At 41.4% G+C, this 17962-nt stretch overlaps 1 protein-coding gene and 1 long non-coding RNA gene across 3 annotated transcripts in view; one reads left to right on the top strand and one right to left on the bottom strand.

Moving 5' to 3' along the window:
- LOC113006881 (uncharacterized) overlaps positions 1-12330 on the bottom strand; it is a 35465-nt gene extending 23135 nt beyond the window's left edge. Inside the window, exon 1 of the long non-coding RNA XR_003269819.1 lies at positions 12276-12330. This is a non-coding gene — a long non-coding RNA (uncharacterized LOC113006881). The remainder of the gene's footprint in view (positions 1-12275) is intronic.
- LOC113006880 (aquaporin-4-like) lies at positions 8817-17756 on the top strand. 2 transcript variants are annotated; one of them, XM_026143109.1, is made up of 5 exons: positions 8817-8951; positions 11703-12150; positions 12280-12444; positions 13765-13845; positions 17304-17756. In XM_026143109.1, exons 1-5 carry the CDS (start codon positions 8917-8919, stop codon positions 17538-17540), a joined length of 966 nt encoding a protein of 321 aa, XP_025998894.1. In that variant the 5' UTR covers positions 8817-8916; the 3' UTR covers positions 17541-17756. The 2 variants fall into 2 exon arrangements, with proteins under 2 accessions (XP_025998894.1, XP_025998895.1); XM_026143110.1 differs by lacking the exon at positions 8817-8951 and adding an exon at positions 8952-8993.
- Positions 17757-17962: the final 206 nt, after the last annotated feature.

Below are 17962 nucleotides of genomic sequence, written 5' to 3'. Positions count from 1 at the left end.
AGTTTGGAAGTTGACAGTATTTTGTCTAAATGTAACTGAGCCTCTTTCTGTTTAAGCTCCTGGAGTTTGCTTTGCAGAGCAGTACATCCAGACTTATCTGCATCTCATTTATTCACTTTAAACCATGTACAGCCCCGTCTTTAAAATGGTATCCATGGCTATCAGATGAGGTAGCATGAAAACTACCTACCTGATGGAGAAATGGACCTTTGACCCCTGGAGGTGTCACACGGTTTTAAAAGCACATCAGCTGCCCCTCTGTTGGTCTTCCTTGGTCTCTTGTGTTCTGGGGGCCTCTGGATGTCTGGAGTTTTGATCTCCTCCACACCTGCTTCAAGCCCTGGAGGACGGGGCTGTGGCCCCCCCACACCCTCTAGCAGATCATTACATGAAGGAACCTTTTAAAAACAAGCGCGTCCATGCTCACAGGTGTACACACGGGTGATCACACCCACAAACTACACCCTTTTTGGCTCCTACCTCAAAGCACACTGTGTTCTGTTGATCTTATGTGCTGCACAATAATGTTTAATATTTAGTATTTACTGTCATATTCCCATATATCATTGTGATGTTGTTTATTCTATTACTCTTGTTCTCTTCTGCTTGCTTTCTTTTTTCTTTCTCAGCAGGTGATCCAGGTGATTGATATATGCATTTTTTTTTCTCTGCCCGTTCTGTTGGTTTTTGTCTTTTGCCCTTCTCCCCCGTCCCTCTTCTCAGCTGTTTCTCTTTCCCTCTTTCTTTCTCCCCTTCTTTCCCCCAGTCAAGTCTGTCCCGTATTCAGTAAGTGAAAATAAAATAAACAATAAAAGGTGAATCAAATGTACCATTACGGCAAGGCTGGGATGGTCAGTTTGGTAAAGTAAATCCGTTGGGCATCTTTCTTTGCCTTTAGACAACAATTCTGATGGCAAAAGAGCCAAACGGGACAGGCAAAAAAAAATAAATAAATAAAATAAAATAAATAAAAAAAAAAAAATAAAAGCACATCAGCCCAGCCAGTCAGTCACTGGTGGTAAGCCCTTCAGTCACCAGTTGTATGGATTGATCCCACTGTTAGTAGGTTCAAGGTTCTTTATTTGTCACATGCGTAGTTATACAAGTATAACACACAGTGAAATGTAGCCTGACACACTCCTCGACATGTGCAAAAAAAATTGGGGGGGTTAGAGGAAGAACATTATATATATAGTATATACATTGGGTGAATGTGCAGTAGTAGCAGCAAGCAGGTGAATTCTGTACATTAATAAGAATAGACATCTGACTATTTTACAGAATAGACGATATAAACATGTTTAAAATTAAAGGAATTTGAAATGTACATTGTTCCTTGGTTTAGTGCATGGCTATTCAACTACGAAGTTAGTTGGGCCAGATTTTCAAACCGAGGAATTTATCTGGGCCAGATATTTTTTTTGAAGCCAGGAAGCAGCAGATCATGATCAATTTCCAACCCACACAACTGTACTGAAAAACAAGTAATTTTTTTATTCCTATTCCCCTGTAAATCTGGTGACCTCTCACAAATGCACACCAAAAGGTCCATTTAAAAAAAAGGGAGCTATATAATAATAACAAAAAACATTTTGATAATTCCCTTTCAAATTAAAATAATTTTCCTGCCATGGATGGAGCCCCATCCGTCACAAGTATACAGACACGCTTCATATCCAGACCATTTTCCTCAAAAAGAGCTGAAATCTTCTCAAACATCATTTCGCCAGCTGTGTGTCCCTCTAACGATAGTAAACCGAGCAATTTCCCATCCAAAAAACGGACATATACGCACAACTGGGCATTATCAGTTCTGTCTGTGATCTCCTGCTATAGACATTACATCAGTTTTCTTCAGGTCATCTAACAGCATTTCAAACTCGTCTGACGCCAGAACTTCAACTCTACGAATATTTGAACTGTCCTACAGGGGTACGTTTTTAATAGCAGATGTCACACTCACTTTTCACCGCATCCACCACGGCCAGCATGCAGTATTTCATTGTTTCAGAATCTGTGAAAGGCCTTTTCTTCTTCGCCAAGAAGCAAACACGAAGGGAAGATGCTGCAGCTCTCTTGGGCTGTACAGGACCCTCACCATGGTAGTACAACTCCGGTTGTAAGATTATTAAACTCGGTAAAATGAATAAGTATTTGTCAGTCCAGGCAGGGTTAAAGAGAGCAATCCTGCAGCAGCGTTCTGCTGTACGGATCACTCTCTGGAGAGCTTTTTGGTCCTTCACACAGCTGTTCCCAAACCACGATGTCATGTTCTGTGTGAGGATGCTCTCCACAGCGCCTGTATAGAAGATCCTGAGGATCTTTGGAGAGACCCTGAACTTCCTTAGTTGTCGTAGGTGATACAGGCGCTGCCTAGCCTTTTTGGTCTGGACCTGAATGTGGGCAGCCCATGTCAGGTCTGAGGAGATGTGGACACCAAGTTACTTGAAGGACTGCACCCTCTCCACTGGAGCTCCATTGATGATAATGGGCTTGTAGTCTCTGTGCTGACCCCTTCTGAAGTCCACCACCAGCTCCTTGGTCTTGCTGACGTTCAGCTGGAGGTGGTTGTCCTGGCACCATGATGCCAGATTTCTCACTTCATCCATGTAGGCCGCCTCATCGTTGTTGGAGATGGCACCCAACACCACTGTGTCGTCAGCAAACTTCACAATGGTGTTGGAGCCATGGGTGACCACACAGTCTGAAGTGTAGAGGGAGTAGAGCAGTGGTGAGAGGACACATCCCTGAGATGCTCCTGTGTTGATGGTGATGCTGTTGGAGAAGCACCTGCCCACCCTCACCACCTGAGTTTAGAGTTTAGTAGCTTCAATCACTAGTCTCAAAGTTATTTCAACAAGTGGCTGAATTGATTTGAAATTTCATGGTGTCTGATTGTCACATGGCTGCTATTCTCTTCCTGTGTGGATGCCCCGTCGCACCACGGTGCCTGGACTGAAGGCTTCGGGTTGTTGTGGTTTGCAGGGTTGAGGTTCTGTGAATGAGACTTCCAGCATTTGCACTGAGATCTTGGGAATTTGGAGGCCAGGTCACAAAACAATCAACGAGATCCCTCAAGCCTCAGCCATCCATCCTTTAACGGAGTTAACTCTCATTTTAATGACCCTGTAATCTCTTTGTCACCAAGTCCCACTACTGCTAAGAAAGCAAAACGTAATTATACCCGTTGTGTGTAACATTGCACCTTAATAAGTCAAAGTGTCACTGTTCAAACCTCAGAGTTTAAAATGACTGATATTAGTCATTAGTCAGCCATCAAGTCCTCGAACATGTGCGACCAAAGACCATCATCAAACATCTGTTACCATAACAGGACTAACTAGCATCATTTCTGTGGTTTTATAATTATATTTATTCTGTTTGCACAAAAAAGAAATCTTTGTATGTGTATTTTCAATCTTTTATAAGCTTCTAATTCCAGCGTATATCTGAGTGCATGTACACACAGACACACACAAGCACACACTGAGAAAACCCCATATTCCCGAGGAGACATTTGCACACATTCATATTCAGGAGAGGAGGAAATGATCAGGCTGTGGAAATGTCAGAATCAATCAGCCAATCAGGGACAAGAACAGAAACCCCCATGGTCCATGAAGCTGACAAGAATCAGTGTGCATGTGTGTGAGAGAGAAAGAGACACTTGAAGTGTGTGAGGGAGACAGAGAAATAATTGCCTCAGCATAGTGGAAAAGATTTTTTTCCTCCAGAAAATCACTGATAAAGAAGGAGATCGTAATTACCACTGCTGAGTTTGAAACTAAGTGAGACACAATGTAAGAGGAGAGAACATAATGCCCTCTCTATTGTATGTATGTCTTTTTGGTTAGTGTTCTACTGCCCTCTACTGAAGGCTTCGTGAACTTCAGTTTGAGCTGCACGAGTGAAACAGATGGATCATAAACAGAAAACTGAATTGTGCCCACTTAAGTTTCTTTGGGTCAAGGCAGAGCTTCAAACTGATCGAGCTTTTATTATAAAGGATGAGGCCGTTGTAAGAGATGGCTCCTGTATTTAAAACTCTCTGTTTTGAAGAGAGGCTATTTTGAAGCTTCAGCTTTTGCATTTTATTAATTCTTTAATGGATATTCCAATATTTGATGTTTGTGAAGCACTAGTTAGTCCAGTGGTTCACAAACGTGCCCCCCTTTGTTTTACAAGAACACCCCCGGCACAAACACACCCTCCAACCACACACGCCCATACTTTGTTTTCAAACTCCATTGCAGTTTATTTCACACTCTAAACAAATAAAAGTAAACTGCAATAAATTACAGGTTGCAGTAAAATAAACCACTAAACAAACCACCTTTGTGGTGCAATTATTTCATGCATAGTTGTTTCGTTTTTCTTTTTTTGTTGTCTTTACTGTGTAAGAATATTCAACACTGCTATCAACAGATTTTTCAAAAGATGCCTCTCTCTCTGCAAAAGGGTTTTAAAAACATAAAGCTGTGGGATACTGTTTGTCTGGGATGTGGACATAACTTGGCACCACCGTTGTGCAGGTGAAGCCAAAGGTAAGATATGCGTCATCATATGTTCTTTGGCGATGCTTCATCTTCTGCTTCGCGTTTGTGTGAAAGCCACGTCAAAAACCTGACCATGATGCTAGCAGTGTCCAAGCATTCCTTTTTTTATTCATGCACATCCAGCCCTCAGGTTCAAACAATAAAGTCAGAACAAAGGTACAGAACAAGAGGGCAAAACGAGCAGTATGATCGCACAGGACTGGAAGGGCACATGTGCTATTCTGTTCAAAAATAAAAACTGTCATGTTGTCTTTTATCTTCCAACATGTGCACTGCAGACATTCAGCATTGCACAGCAGCATGCAAACTTAGTTGGGAAACCTTGCTCTGATTTAAGCAGCATGTGTGCGCCCTGTGTTACAGCAGACTGGGACAAATCAGTGCTGTGACCTTCAGCTGCCCCATGAAGTGTGAACACATGACATTTGTATTTACTTTCACCATTATTTACCACTAAAGCTTTTATGTCTGACGTTTGGCGTGTTTTCTAAGTATATTAAATTCAGCATTGTTTGGTTCCCTGTGCACCAGCGTGTGCTTTCCTTTTAGCAAATTAGTTTGAATATTGCAGTATATGCTGCTCTGCTGATCTCCACCTGTAGCTGTGTATATTCAATTCAAGTTTATTTATACAGCTTCAAATCACAACAACAGTCGCCTCAAGGCGCTTTATATTGTAAGGCAGACCCTACAGTAATAGGGGTCTACCTTATATCACCTCTGTGATGTAGCACACTGACCGAGGTGCAAAACAAATGTGCTCATAAAGAAAATGTTTCCAATCTAAAAGTGAAGCAAACCACAGTGCTTTGAGACCATCGCCATCAGATGAGGACCGTGCATTTCACTCATCTGAGACAAGAAAAGTGACACACATCAGCCAGATGTTAGGATAAAATGCAGTTTTGCATTCTTGCCAGACAGAAGGAAATCCTGGTGTCTGTCAAGAAGCACAGAGAGGAATTCAAATAGGAATGAAAACAGACGAAGACGATAACAGGTACACATTGTAAAGGTCACAAGACACACAACTAGTTTTTGTTATGCTTTTGATATTAAATTTCAAGTCACCAGTTATCCTGTTTTGCCTTTTCATAGGAATGATTTTTAGGTAACGACGGCAAACAGCTTTTCCTTCACATCTGTGCTCCCTCAAAAGGAAAATAAGCAGCTGGAGGCAACAGGATCTGGAAGAGAATCAGTGGCAGCAAAGAGGCTCTAAAGACTGACGGATAACAAGTGATTGTACTACAGCATCAAGTGATACGTTTTAAATTCTGACTGTGAAGTAAAAGGGTCATGTAAAGATTTTAACTACCTTTAAAATTGTGAATAAATACAGCACTTCTGTAAATGTGTTTACTTACCGTCCACCACAAGTTAATTAGTAGTTAACTACTGAAATAGACCAAATAACTACATTACATACTTATGTGCTGTAGCCTTTGCAAGGAAGTAGTGGAGGAATCTAAATGGTTAACATGTTAGCTGTTAAAGACCACCTGCATATAAATGCAGCTTGTAGAATAGATTTTCAATCTAACCCAGTCCTGTTTGATTTATTGAGCATTTTTAAAGCTGAGAGTTTGAAAAACGTGCTGTACATGACACAACACAATCAGTAAAACAATAAAAACAAAATAAAAGGCAAAGATAAGAACACACTGCTCTCAAACAGGCAACAAAGTGGCCATGGGCGATCATTGCACAGTTTGAGAGCACTAAAAGAGAAAGCTGGATTGCTCCGGGTTTTCATCCAGGTTTTTGGGAGTGCCTGGAGCAGCTAGTCCAGGACGTCAGCCACCTCGACGGAATATTTTTGCAATCTGCAGCTCAGCTTGTACGGTGGTGCTGATCCATGAAAGGTTTAAAAAGTATATAGTAAAATCTTAAAATAAAAGAAATGGGAATGCACGATAAACCCAGAATTGATCTGCTTGTGTATTTAATACGGGTTTAACATCCACCTGCAGAAAAGAAAGAGCAGCACAGATACCAGTGTGGTCGAACACAGTGACGTTGGTCCTGTTTTCATATACGTTTCTTTATAAGGTTATTCATGCGTTCAAGGGTTTACACAAGCAATAAGCCAAACAGCCAAATGTATTCATTATTATGCCCAGAGATGGGCAGTAAGGCGTAATCTGATTACTTTTTTCAGGTAACGAGTAATGTAAGGGATTACTATTGCGAAAAAAGTAATTAGATTACTGTTACTTTCCCGTAAGCATGCTGCGTTACTGCATTACTAAACCGTCATACTTTTTTGCGACATACATGGATAACATGGAGTGATGGAGAGAGTACGACCATGCAGCGTTTAAAGCGTGGAAGTAATCACATTACTTTGAGTTTGATTCTGTAAAAAGTGACACAAACATTAGCGTCTGCTGTTCACCCTGCATGGGAAGAAAACTTCTTTCTACAGCGAAAAATTAAACTTCAAATCTGAATCTCACGCTGCCACGGGAACGTGACATCCACAGAGAAACCCCCCACTGACAGGACCGCTGTGGGCAAACCTCCACCCGCCCCACTCCTGCTAAACAGGTGACAATAAGAGCGACAGGACTCAGAGCTGCTTTGAAGTTTTACTTTCATCTATTTGAAAGAGTGTAAACACAAAGCATTATTTTATTTTATATGCTGGAATATGCAGAACATGGCTTTAAATGGTAAATAATGTCTTCAAGTCAAAGACTGTTGCATATATTGTCATTTTTGCTTGATGCAATGTGCATAAAGTTCAAAGATTAAAACTAATAAAACAAGTTTTAAAAAGAGACGTTTCCATTTGATTCAGTGTTACATGATGGATTATGCAGACAAGTAGAACTGGGCTGAAAGGTCTGTTGCTTTATTACATATTCAGGTTGGGTATCGTGTTTTTAAAAAGTAACTAAGTAACTAATCACTTTTGAAAGTAAGTAATCCGTAAAGTAATGGGATAACTTTTTCTTGAGAAGTAATCAGTAATTAGTTGCTGATTACTTTTTTCACGTAACTTGACCAACGCTGGGTTTAGGCCAGACGGCGTTACAACAGAGGATTTGTAACTCTGTAACAGTGCCAGCATCCGGCTGCAAGAACAAACAGAAACAGAAGTAGATGATACTCTTGTCTCTTCTCTGCCACTAAGCACGTTACATAACCCTAGTTTTGGACTGCGGCCCTTTAGCGAGATTTTGTGAGTGTGTTGTTTTTGGTTTTACACATTGTGCCTCTATTGTATATATGACTGATCTTGTGTAATACTTATATAAGAGATAACGTGGCTGTTTGTTTGTGTGTGATGAGGAAAAGGAGGGCTGCTCTGTCAGCTTGCTTGAAGAAGCATAAACAGTAGCAGCTTTGTGTTTCAGCAGTGTGTCAGTATTTATCCAGTAGCAATGACGGAAGGGGGTTTCTCTCACAGATAATAATACTGACAACATGCAGAGCAGACTTGCTGCCATGCAAGCTGTTGTGTTTAGCAGAAATCTACTGATAACTCTGCAAAATATCAGCTTAGAAAAGCTGGGAGTCTGTACAGAACTGAGTTTTGTTTTGTTGAGTTTTTATTTAGGATTTGAAATCGCATTATCAAAATTTGGGTGCTAGAGAGCGCATGATGAGTAATAAGGGATGACTCAGAAGTATGAATAAAATATGTCTGACCTTAGCCATATTTCCTAAATGAAAAATATATGAGCTATGAATTGCTGTTTACCATCTCCAAGCTCTGCCTTCAATCTTCAATTGTTAGCTGCGAGAATCTTCTTCATAAAATGTTTAAGTCTTAGTGGATCATTCTCATTGCTTCATGTCAGTGTTTTTTGGTCGGCCTTTTAGGACAAATGGCTTTGAGAATATAAAACTGTAAGTCTGGGCTGGAATCGCATGCTCTGTCTGATCTTTTCTGCTCGTTGTGCACTATAAAACTCACATTAATTGTTCAGTACAGTTCAGTTTTATTTATAAAGTGTCAGTTCACAACAGAAATCACGCAGGTGTCAACCTCAGTAGTACAAGGAGGTGGTGCAAGACCATGTATAGGACCAGTACAGGGCAAAGTCACTAAATCTCCTTATGTCATTTCCCAAATATTTTATTTACATATTTCCTGTAGGACTGTGAATAGTACCTAAGACTCTTGAACATGTAATCAATCTGCATGAGCCCTTCTCTGTACCCCTTCTGTGCCACCTCACAGAAAAATGTTGGAAACGCCCCTGCTCCACAGTCATTTCATTTTCTGCCATTTCTGCCCATCGAGGTCAGACCAGGCCAAGCTAGACCCTAATCACTAACAGACAAACTGTGCTTTCACGCACAGAGCCCCGCTATAAAAGCCAGAAACAGCCGTTCTGCTGGTGGAGTCATGACGGAGAGCGGCGGGGCTCTGGAGCGCCTGAGGTGAGTACACGCGTAAAGACTCACCGGAGCTGCAACAACACGGTAGGAGACGTTTTGTTTGGGCCGACACATTTGGTTTTAGCTTCCAGAACTGATTATAGAGCAAAATGTTATATTGCTGAAAAATATCAATTTCATACTTTCAACTCAGGTTGTTTTAAATTATATATTCACATTAAGGCCATTAATGGTAATAATATTGTTGGTTGTAGTTTACATCCTTATTTTAATGCTTATTTTGTTTTAATATAAATTCGTTAGTCTGGATATTCAATTATTCCCGCTAAGAAAAAAATGAATTATTATCATTATTATTATTTTACTGCTGCTGTTGAGAAGCGATAGAAGGCTTTCATGTCTCTTCTCTTCTGTTTACATTGTATAAATAAATGAAGGAGCAACAGTGACAAACTTATAGGAATAAAGGATATTTTTAATGGAACAGAAAGGCAAACACCTGCATCATAATCATTTAATCCGCCCTGAGTGTTTGCCTCTCTGTTCCATCTCCAAATAAATAAATAATAATCCTGCAGGGAATTTGGCAAATAAAATCCGGGCTACTGTGGGTCACATTAAAAGCTTAATGGTGCTAAAAACAAAATGTTTTCTAACTTGAGAAATGAAGAATTTATTTGTTTTTGAAGAAAAGGATCACATTTACATGTTAGTGTGAGTCCAACTCAGGACCTTCTTCCTGTGAGGCAAAAGTGCGCGACAGACTTTTGAATGGCCAGCAGGGGGCGTCCTCAGCGGTTGCAAATAGAGTTCCAGTTTTATGGGGCTCAGGTTTCTTGCCCCGTGACCTAAACACTTTCCTGATAATTTTATGGGTTTCATGTTCACTTTTAGATTATATTATGTAGACGATATGTTCAATATTAGCAGAAAAAAATGATTTTCCAGGATCTGCTCACTGGATTTGTCAACATCAACTTTTTAGTGGATTTCACAGTGAAACTCTGTTTATGGTTTGTATCTGCAGTCGTGTTCATTTTGCACCCAGAACTCATAACCACTGAGGGCTGGAACATAGCTGGGCAGGTTTTGCCTTCAGCTCTGCTCCTTACACTGCATCTAAGATCTAACAACCTTTTTAAAACACAGCATGTCTCGTAAATAAAATAAGACCTCTGATTTTACATAAACTCTGATGTCTATTTACATTTTATGTTGTGGGTTAACCTTACTAACTATAGCTGCACACAGCAGTACATCTAAAATGTTTTCTGTACTTGGATTCCACATAAACCTTCAAATGTATGACAGTAGCACTGTTTTTGTGCACACGCTACAAAATCAAAAAGAGGCCCACACAATTATTGCACTGTGTGAAATTCTTGGCTCGGATGGTATCACATTGTTCCCAGATAGATCAAACAGACAAAGAAACCACTGTGATCTACAAACAAATGAGTCTGAGAGTCTTGGTGAAAGACTGATCTGGCCATGTGTGCCAGATCTGTGGCTCTGTCGGTGTTGTTAGTGTACATGCTTAAACATTATTACCAAAAAGCTAGCTTTCAGTCATTTATCGTCTGCAGCAAAGATTGATTTAATGTCAAAGTATGTGGTTCATTAAAATAAATTCATGAACATCTAGGTTGAAACCAATTAGAGTAGCTAATGAGACAGTGGATCTTTGGATCGCTCCCCATGGTTTTTATCTTTTTTAATTATCTGCAGGGTCTGCTTGACCCTCCAGAAGAGTCCCTGACCCATCATTTGTCCCATTAAATAGATTTTAGTATACAGCAGCATCCTTGTGTGGTCAATTACAAATGCAATCAATCCAAAAGCTCAGATAGAAATTTAAAAGGCATTTGAAAGCTAAAAATAGAAATGAGGGCAGACTGTGCAGAGTGGGCAATTCTCCACACTGGTTCACGCCCTGAAGGGCTCTGTAAGCTCAAAGCCCACTGTGTAATTTTCTCACTGCAACTAATTACAAAAAAACATTAGTTTGTTAATCTGGTATGCACCATTAAAGCACGGGAAGTTGATAAAGCCTATTAAGTGGGATATTCCTTATTAGCTACCTGGAAGCACCATCTCATGATGAGGCCACGAGTCAAAATCTAGTTCATATTAAGTTGTTTAGTAAATATTATTAATGTTGTTTTTGTTAATATGCACCTGGTGCCCTTACCCCATCAGCCAGGGTAGGCATCTGTGATTTATTTATTTATTTGGACAAACACTAAAAACATCACACTTTCAGAAACTAGAACATCCACATACTTTTTTGAGCCATGCTTGACGAGTTAAATCTTGATTAGGCAGGTTAACAGTCTTAATATTACATGAGAAGAAAAGTCATATAATAGAATAGAATAGAATAGAATAGAATAGAATAGAATAGTATTTCCCTCCTTGTAGATTGCATTGATACAGTATAATGATAGCAATTCTCAGACCCCCTCAGCCTGAATAGTGTGAACTTGTTTATCTGCAGTGAAATAGAAAGTGAGCTTTCCTGTCACACAGTTTACAAAGCAAATTAAAGCTCAGGCCATGGTGCAGAGCAGAGAAAGGTTCGGTCCACAGTGGGTGCAAGCACAGAACCACTCAAGCTCAAAACTAACAAATGAGGTGGCCAACCTGCTCTACTCTCTCTCTCTTTTCAAATGCAGGTGAGCCGCACTCATCGTGACCATTTTGAAACCAACACGTTGTCCATGTGTTATCTCCCCATTAAAAGGCCACAACCCCCTCTCACAGCATGTTTCCTGTCTCTACGCTCTCTTCCAGGAGGTGTTGCTTTCCCTGTAAACCACAGTCTCAGTCCTGGCCTCCATCGTGCTTCACTCAAGACAAAGCTATGACTGCCTTTAAGGGCATCTGGACCAAGGAGTTCTGGCGCTGTGTGGCGGCTGAGTTCTCTGCCATGCTGATCTTTGTCCTGCTTGGCCTCGGTTCAACCATCAACTGGGGCACTGAGGATCCCCACCCCCCCGACCTCGTGCTCATCTCTCTCTGCTTTGGCCTGACTATTGCCACCATGGTGCGGTGCTTCAGCCACATTAGCGGGGCTCATATCAATCCAGCGGTCACAGTAGCCATGGTTGTGACCAGGAAGCTGAGCCTGGCTAAAGCAGTCTTCTACCTCCTGGCCCAGTGTGTGGGAGCCACAGTTGGGGCGGCCGTACTGTACGGGATCACCCCAGCCGCTGTTAGGGGTGGGATGGGAGTCACTGAGGTAAGAGCAGGAGTGTGTGTCTTTAAATGTGTGACTATGTGTGACAGTTTTATTCTCCACTACCGACCTTTTGCCTGTGAATACATTCATCTGACTACATGCTCACGTGAGTGTGTTTTACTCACACAGGTGAATGACAGCATCTCTGTGGGTACCGCCCTGGTCGTAGAAGTCTTCATCACCTTTCAGCTGATCTTCACCATCTTTGCCACCTGTGACCACAAACGCAAAGATCTCAAAGGTTCATCTGCTTTGGCTATCGGCCTTTCTGTTTGTGTTGGTCATCTGTTTGCTGTAAGTACCCAGACACCTGTGCAGTGATTCATCGTGATGTGGGAGAAATTCAGTTCATTGTAATCATGAACAGCTTATTATGTGAACATGTTACAGATTACTTTTTCAAAGCTCAGTTCACCGCAGAGTGGATACGACACTTCAACATCACCCTTTGGTTTGATGGAAAACCTGAAGCATGCATGCTGTGTTAATTCATAAGTGTTATGTAATAATTCTAAAGCAGAATCAAAACTATTCAAAGAGGAACCAACAGCATAAAGAGGAAGGTCCAGTTTAGTCTCTCACGTTACTGCAGCTGTGATGAAGCCACAAAAGCCAAGCTTCAATTATGTGATTAACTGTGTGATTTGTAGTGTAGAGATAGGATTTACATTATTGATGTATGTAATTTAGCTCCAGTGAAAGACTCCAGTGAGCACTGAGCTGTGACTGTTAGTGTGGACAGTGAAAGCACTTTGATTTGCTTGTTTCAGTCCCTCAGTCGGTTAGACGACTGAATGGTTACTGAGTGTTTTCACAAAGTCAGGAGAACAGGATGGAGCCAGATGTGACAACACTTGGTAGATCATCAGTTTAAGAGACAGGTCAGTCCTCCAGCTCACAGTAGTCATCGGTGCTTGAATTAAAGGCAGCTGACCTTCTTCTTAAGCTCATGAAAACGTTTCACTGCTTATCCAAGAAGCTTCTGCAGTTCTAAAAGCTGGTGGAGGTCTTTAACCACTGCTTGTGAGAGCTGAAGCATCTTCAGGCTCCTAAAACGAAGCCCAGCTGTCCTTAACTCTTACTTTTTGTTTTTAAGTCACTCAACGCCCGAGCCCCCCCCTACTTGTCAGAGCTCCTCTCTGCCTATGCTCCAGGAAAACCCACGAGATCTAGTTCAAAACTATTGTTGTCCATTCCACGGACTAACCTCAAATCTCGTGGTGATAGATCCTTTTCTGTGGCAGGTCCCAGACTTTGGAATAGTCTCCCCTTTAATATTAGATCTGCTCAAACTCTTGAGCAATTTAAATCTTTACTAAAGACACACTTTTACGCTCTGGCTTTTAACACATTATGACCCAAGCATTTTGGATTTATCTGAATTAGTTAGTATTGTTTCAATTCTTCTATTTTATTGTTTCTATTGTTATTATTGTATTACACTGTAGTTTTTAATTTTATTGTTATTGTTAAGCACTTTGTGCAGCATCGGCTGTTGGAAATGTGCTATATAAATAAATCTGACCTTGACCTTGACCTTGACCTTAACTCAAACCTTTAAGGCTTGTTGTTTTGCTTGTGAGGTTCATAGCCTGGTTGTGACTGTTCCCTCAGATTCCCTTCACTGGAGCCAGTATGAACCCTGCTCGGTCCTTCGGCCCAGCGATGGTCACATGGTCCTGGGAAAACCACTGGGTAACAACATTTTGATTAATATTCAAAATGCAGAGTGAGTGCACCTTTTGCCATTTTGAAAGTAATTTCAGTCCCAAATATTTTTCAGAAATTATACAGTTAATGTGTGGAAATAGTTATAGGCATAAATTCAATAAGAATCTGCAGTTGCCCTCAGCTTTATGGAGCTTTGTAGGGAGTTTCAGGTCATTAAGAGTCTGGTCCACAATGCTTTGTTTTTATAGCGTCGTTTCCAGCAGCAGGCATGCTGTTTGACACTGTCTGCAAGGCAGCACACGGCAGCAACACAGCTGCATTGATTAGTGCTGTTTACAGGAAGTCTTCATTGCAACTGCAACAACAGCTAAACTGGAGACGTCTCCATACAGATACAAATAAATGATGTGTTTACCTGTTACAGTTTGCATCTTTATATGAGTTACAATGTGTTGTGTTTTTTCCTGTTCTTTAATCGTTCTTCGGCGGTTTAACGGCTTCGAGGTTACAGCTGACAGCAGGCCTTTGCGCTGCTTCCCTTGAAGCTTGTCCTGTGTGTTCAACCTCTGCTAATATTATAGTTCGTTCTTGGTTTGTAAAACATGGCCGTGTTCTAGCAGCAGACCTGTCCGTGTGTGTGTGATCGCGCACATGCTTCGACACATTCATAACGAAACTGAGAGGCCTTCAGCTGATCGAGGTGATGACGACCTTTGTGTCACTGCTGAACCTGATTGATTATGTTTGGATAAGTGAACATAAGAAAAAGAACTGTTTTGTCTGTTGGATTCGTACATCAGAGGCTGTAGTGGCGAATTTCTGTCCCAAGCTTTGAAAAAATCATTCTTCCAGTTCTTAATGTGAGCTGTTCGGATTTATTTCTGACTCGTACATACAAACAAAAACCGATTTGCTGCTGCAGCGCACACTCCCGTCCTGGCTCACTCTAACCTGCTACCACACATGCGCTGTAATGCTTTCTTACCCGACACAAACGCGCAGCATTTATTCTCTAACAACATGTTATACAAAATCAAACATGTAGCATAATAACTGAAACAGTATCAAACATTTCTCTATAGATGGGCTCTAACAGAGGTGCAGCTGATTCTGTTAGTGTTGGTGATTTCAACCCTTTTTGGATGCGATGGGGGATTTTGTACCAATGTGGCCAATGCCAGCTTTTTGTTTGGAAAGTTTTCTCCAACAACAAAGACGAATTCTCTCTGAGCTCTTTTCGACAATAAGCAGAGAAACTGAAACGAGTCTGCGCTGCTGTCCCGACGCCTCGTTAGTATTCTGGGTCTTTGTGTGCTCTTTCAGCTTTGAAGTCATTTCTTGTTTAGATTTTGATCTTGGAGATTGTTGTAGTCTCTCTCCTTTGTACAGCTTTGATATTCTTTCTGCTTCTCATCATTTTCACACAGCACTGTCTCGTTTCACAGGGAGACACTTTCTCTTTCATTTCCTCTGCCTTCGCACTTTTACCTGTACCTGCTGCTGTGGGGCTGGCATCGTGAACATGGCAGTCGCTGGATTGGATGTCACTGCTGTTTTAGTTTTAACTTTGTAACTTAAGACAGTTCGGTGCTTCTGGTATGGATGAGTCACGTCCCCTCCAGACTTTAAAAGGAGCGATTTTCAAAATTAAGAAACCAAAGAAGGAGATTGTGAAGTATGCGCTACACACAATGTGTCTGTATTTATTTGACAGTTCTGCACAGGTAACAGTCCGGTCCAGCTCTCTCTGCCGTCACTATATAGACAAAGAAAGAAGACCCTGTCATCACACAGTCGCCACCACCTGTGGCTCACCTGCCTCCCGGTCCCGCCCCCTTGAGCTCACTGCACCGCTTCCCCCCTGCAGCTGCGCCAGGCAACACTTAGACTTGGTTTAAAAGTAAAACTTTGTTCTAAAGACATTTTTGGCCTTCATGTGTAAATTTCTCTCGTCTCCAGCTGGTTGCAGCTGCACATCCCTGAGCCTGGCCCTGCCCGAGGAGGCTTCCTGTTAGAAAAGAGCTTTTCCTTCCCACCGTCTGCTCACAGGGGTTATTTGATTTGGGGGGTTTCTCTGTATTATTGTGGGGTCCTTCCCTTACAATATAAAGCACCTTGTTTTTGTGATTTGGTGTTATATAAGTACAATTGAACTGAACTGAATTTCAGAATTTTCTTCTTCAAATATCTCTGCAAACTTCTGACCAAAAGAAATGGGATGTTGGGTTTTCTCAGTGAGACGTGCTTCCCACTGCACCACACTGCCACGCTGGCATGCAGGAACAGTAAGCCAAAAATTCACAGTGTAACAGGACATGATGGGAAAATGTTCTGGATGCAGATGCTGCAGACAGTCTGTACATGTTTGCTCGGAGCTCCAAAGCCAGAAGTTTGGAAACGAGTTCATTGTGAAGTCAGAATTTCTCTTAAGTGGTTTATTTGATCTGTTTCCACCTACGTGAAAAACAGGATCTGGGCTGGATTAATTATTGATTGATCATTATATTTCTGTGTCACAGCGCTGCAGGATACATCAGCCAAGCAGCAGGAAAAACATCAATGAGAAGTTTTGAATTCTAGCTCTACTTTAACAAGTACAGCCTTTAAATGTCTTTTTATCCTCATATTTTAGCCCTTAAGGCCGTTTCTAACATATAACATTGTAAGTAAATGGATATTTGAAGTGTTTTGTTTATGGCACAGCTTTTCATCAGTTTGAATTTATCACAGTAAACACTGCCTGCCAGTCCAGCAGAGATGTGAGTCCGTCACATAACTAGAATGTTTATTGTCATCAGTTCAGATGATGGTGCTCTCAGCTGTTAGCACCACTTTGTCCTTTTTGTCTTTCTGTGTGGATTTTCTTTCTATCTGTATCTTCACTTACATCAGTGGCCTGGTTCAGGCGATAATGGGCTGCCCGACACTTTCCTTAGATGCGGCCTGAGAAAACCACAGTCTCATTACTTATTCTGTTTTCTCCTTTTCTATAACAAATCTCTGCTCCAGTGTTTTTGTTTTGTAAGCTGAGACAGTGATGCAGCAGCACATCATGGCGAGGCATTTACACAAAGTTTGATTTTGTTATTAAAATAGAAGAAAAAGCACTTAATGACTGAAAAAAGAAGAAGGAAACGTAAAGAGCAGGATTTATCTCATATCTCAGCAACTGTTTTTCTGTGAATTTTGTACAAACGTTTAATTTTGTTGATCCTAGGACTTTGTTTCCAACATGATCTTTGATCTCAGCACTTCAGGAGTTAAATATGTGAATTCCTTTTGAACTTTACCTTGAAAATTGGAAATATCCTTCCTTTACTAAAACAAGTTTCTCTCGTAAATGTATTACTTTGATTTGAAAAGTTCTTTGTTGTCTTGGTTTGTGTTGTTTAAAGTCCCCGAGCTCTATTGAAATGAAAGCGCAGACCTTAGTTTGAGCATCCTCGGGATCACCTGTGTGTTCTGTGTTTTCCGTGTGCCAGGTGTACTGGGTGGGTCCGTCAATGGGTGGCACCCTGGCTGCAGCTCTTTATGAATACCTGTTCTGCCCCGACCCAGAGGTGAAGAAACGCGAGACTTTCGTGAAGACGCCCTTCACTGCTGCTAAACAACGCCAGGATTCAGCCACGGCCCAGGAGCCTCTCTTCACTGTCATGGATGTAGAAAGAGCTGAGAGGAGGGAGAGGGAGGTGTCTGGGGAGGTGCTGTCCTCTGTGTGACTAGAAAGAAAAGAAAGCACCAATGCTCCAAATGCTGCAGTCTGCTCCTGTAGACGGGCGCATTAAAACAGTCATGGTTGAAGCAGGAAGACTGAACACTTCACGAGGGGGGGGGCTTCTTCTTTTGGCAACCAAAAAGCTTGTGTTGGCTAGTTTTAAGTAAAGGGCTGCAAGGCTTTCAAAAGAAATGCTGTAAATAAAAAGAAACTGCTGAAAGTGTGTGTTTGTGCTCATGTAATATGGATTTCCAGTTTTCTGTGTGGCAGGAAAACTGGGGACGTGAAAGACAAACAGCAACCATGAAGTGACCTTGTCCCACCCTCAGTAACACTCCGGGTAATATGGATGCAATACAACGTCAGTGCTGAGCTCCCTGCAAACAAACACTCTCTGATTCTGTCTCGTCTTCAGTCTGAGTGTCA

Source organism: Astatotilapia calliptera, chromosome 15, assembly GCF_900246225.1.
Source record: "Astatotilapia calliptera chromosome 15, fAstCal1.2, whole genome shotgun sequence".
NCBI lineage: Eukaryota > Metazoa > Chordata > Actinopteri > Cichliformes > Cichlidae > Astatotilapia > Astatotilapia calliptera.
The sequence above is the reverse complement of the archived record's forward strand: the minus strand, read 5'-3'. Positions and strand labels throughout refer to the sequence as shown.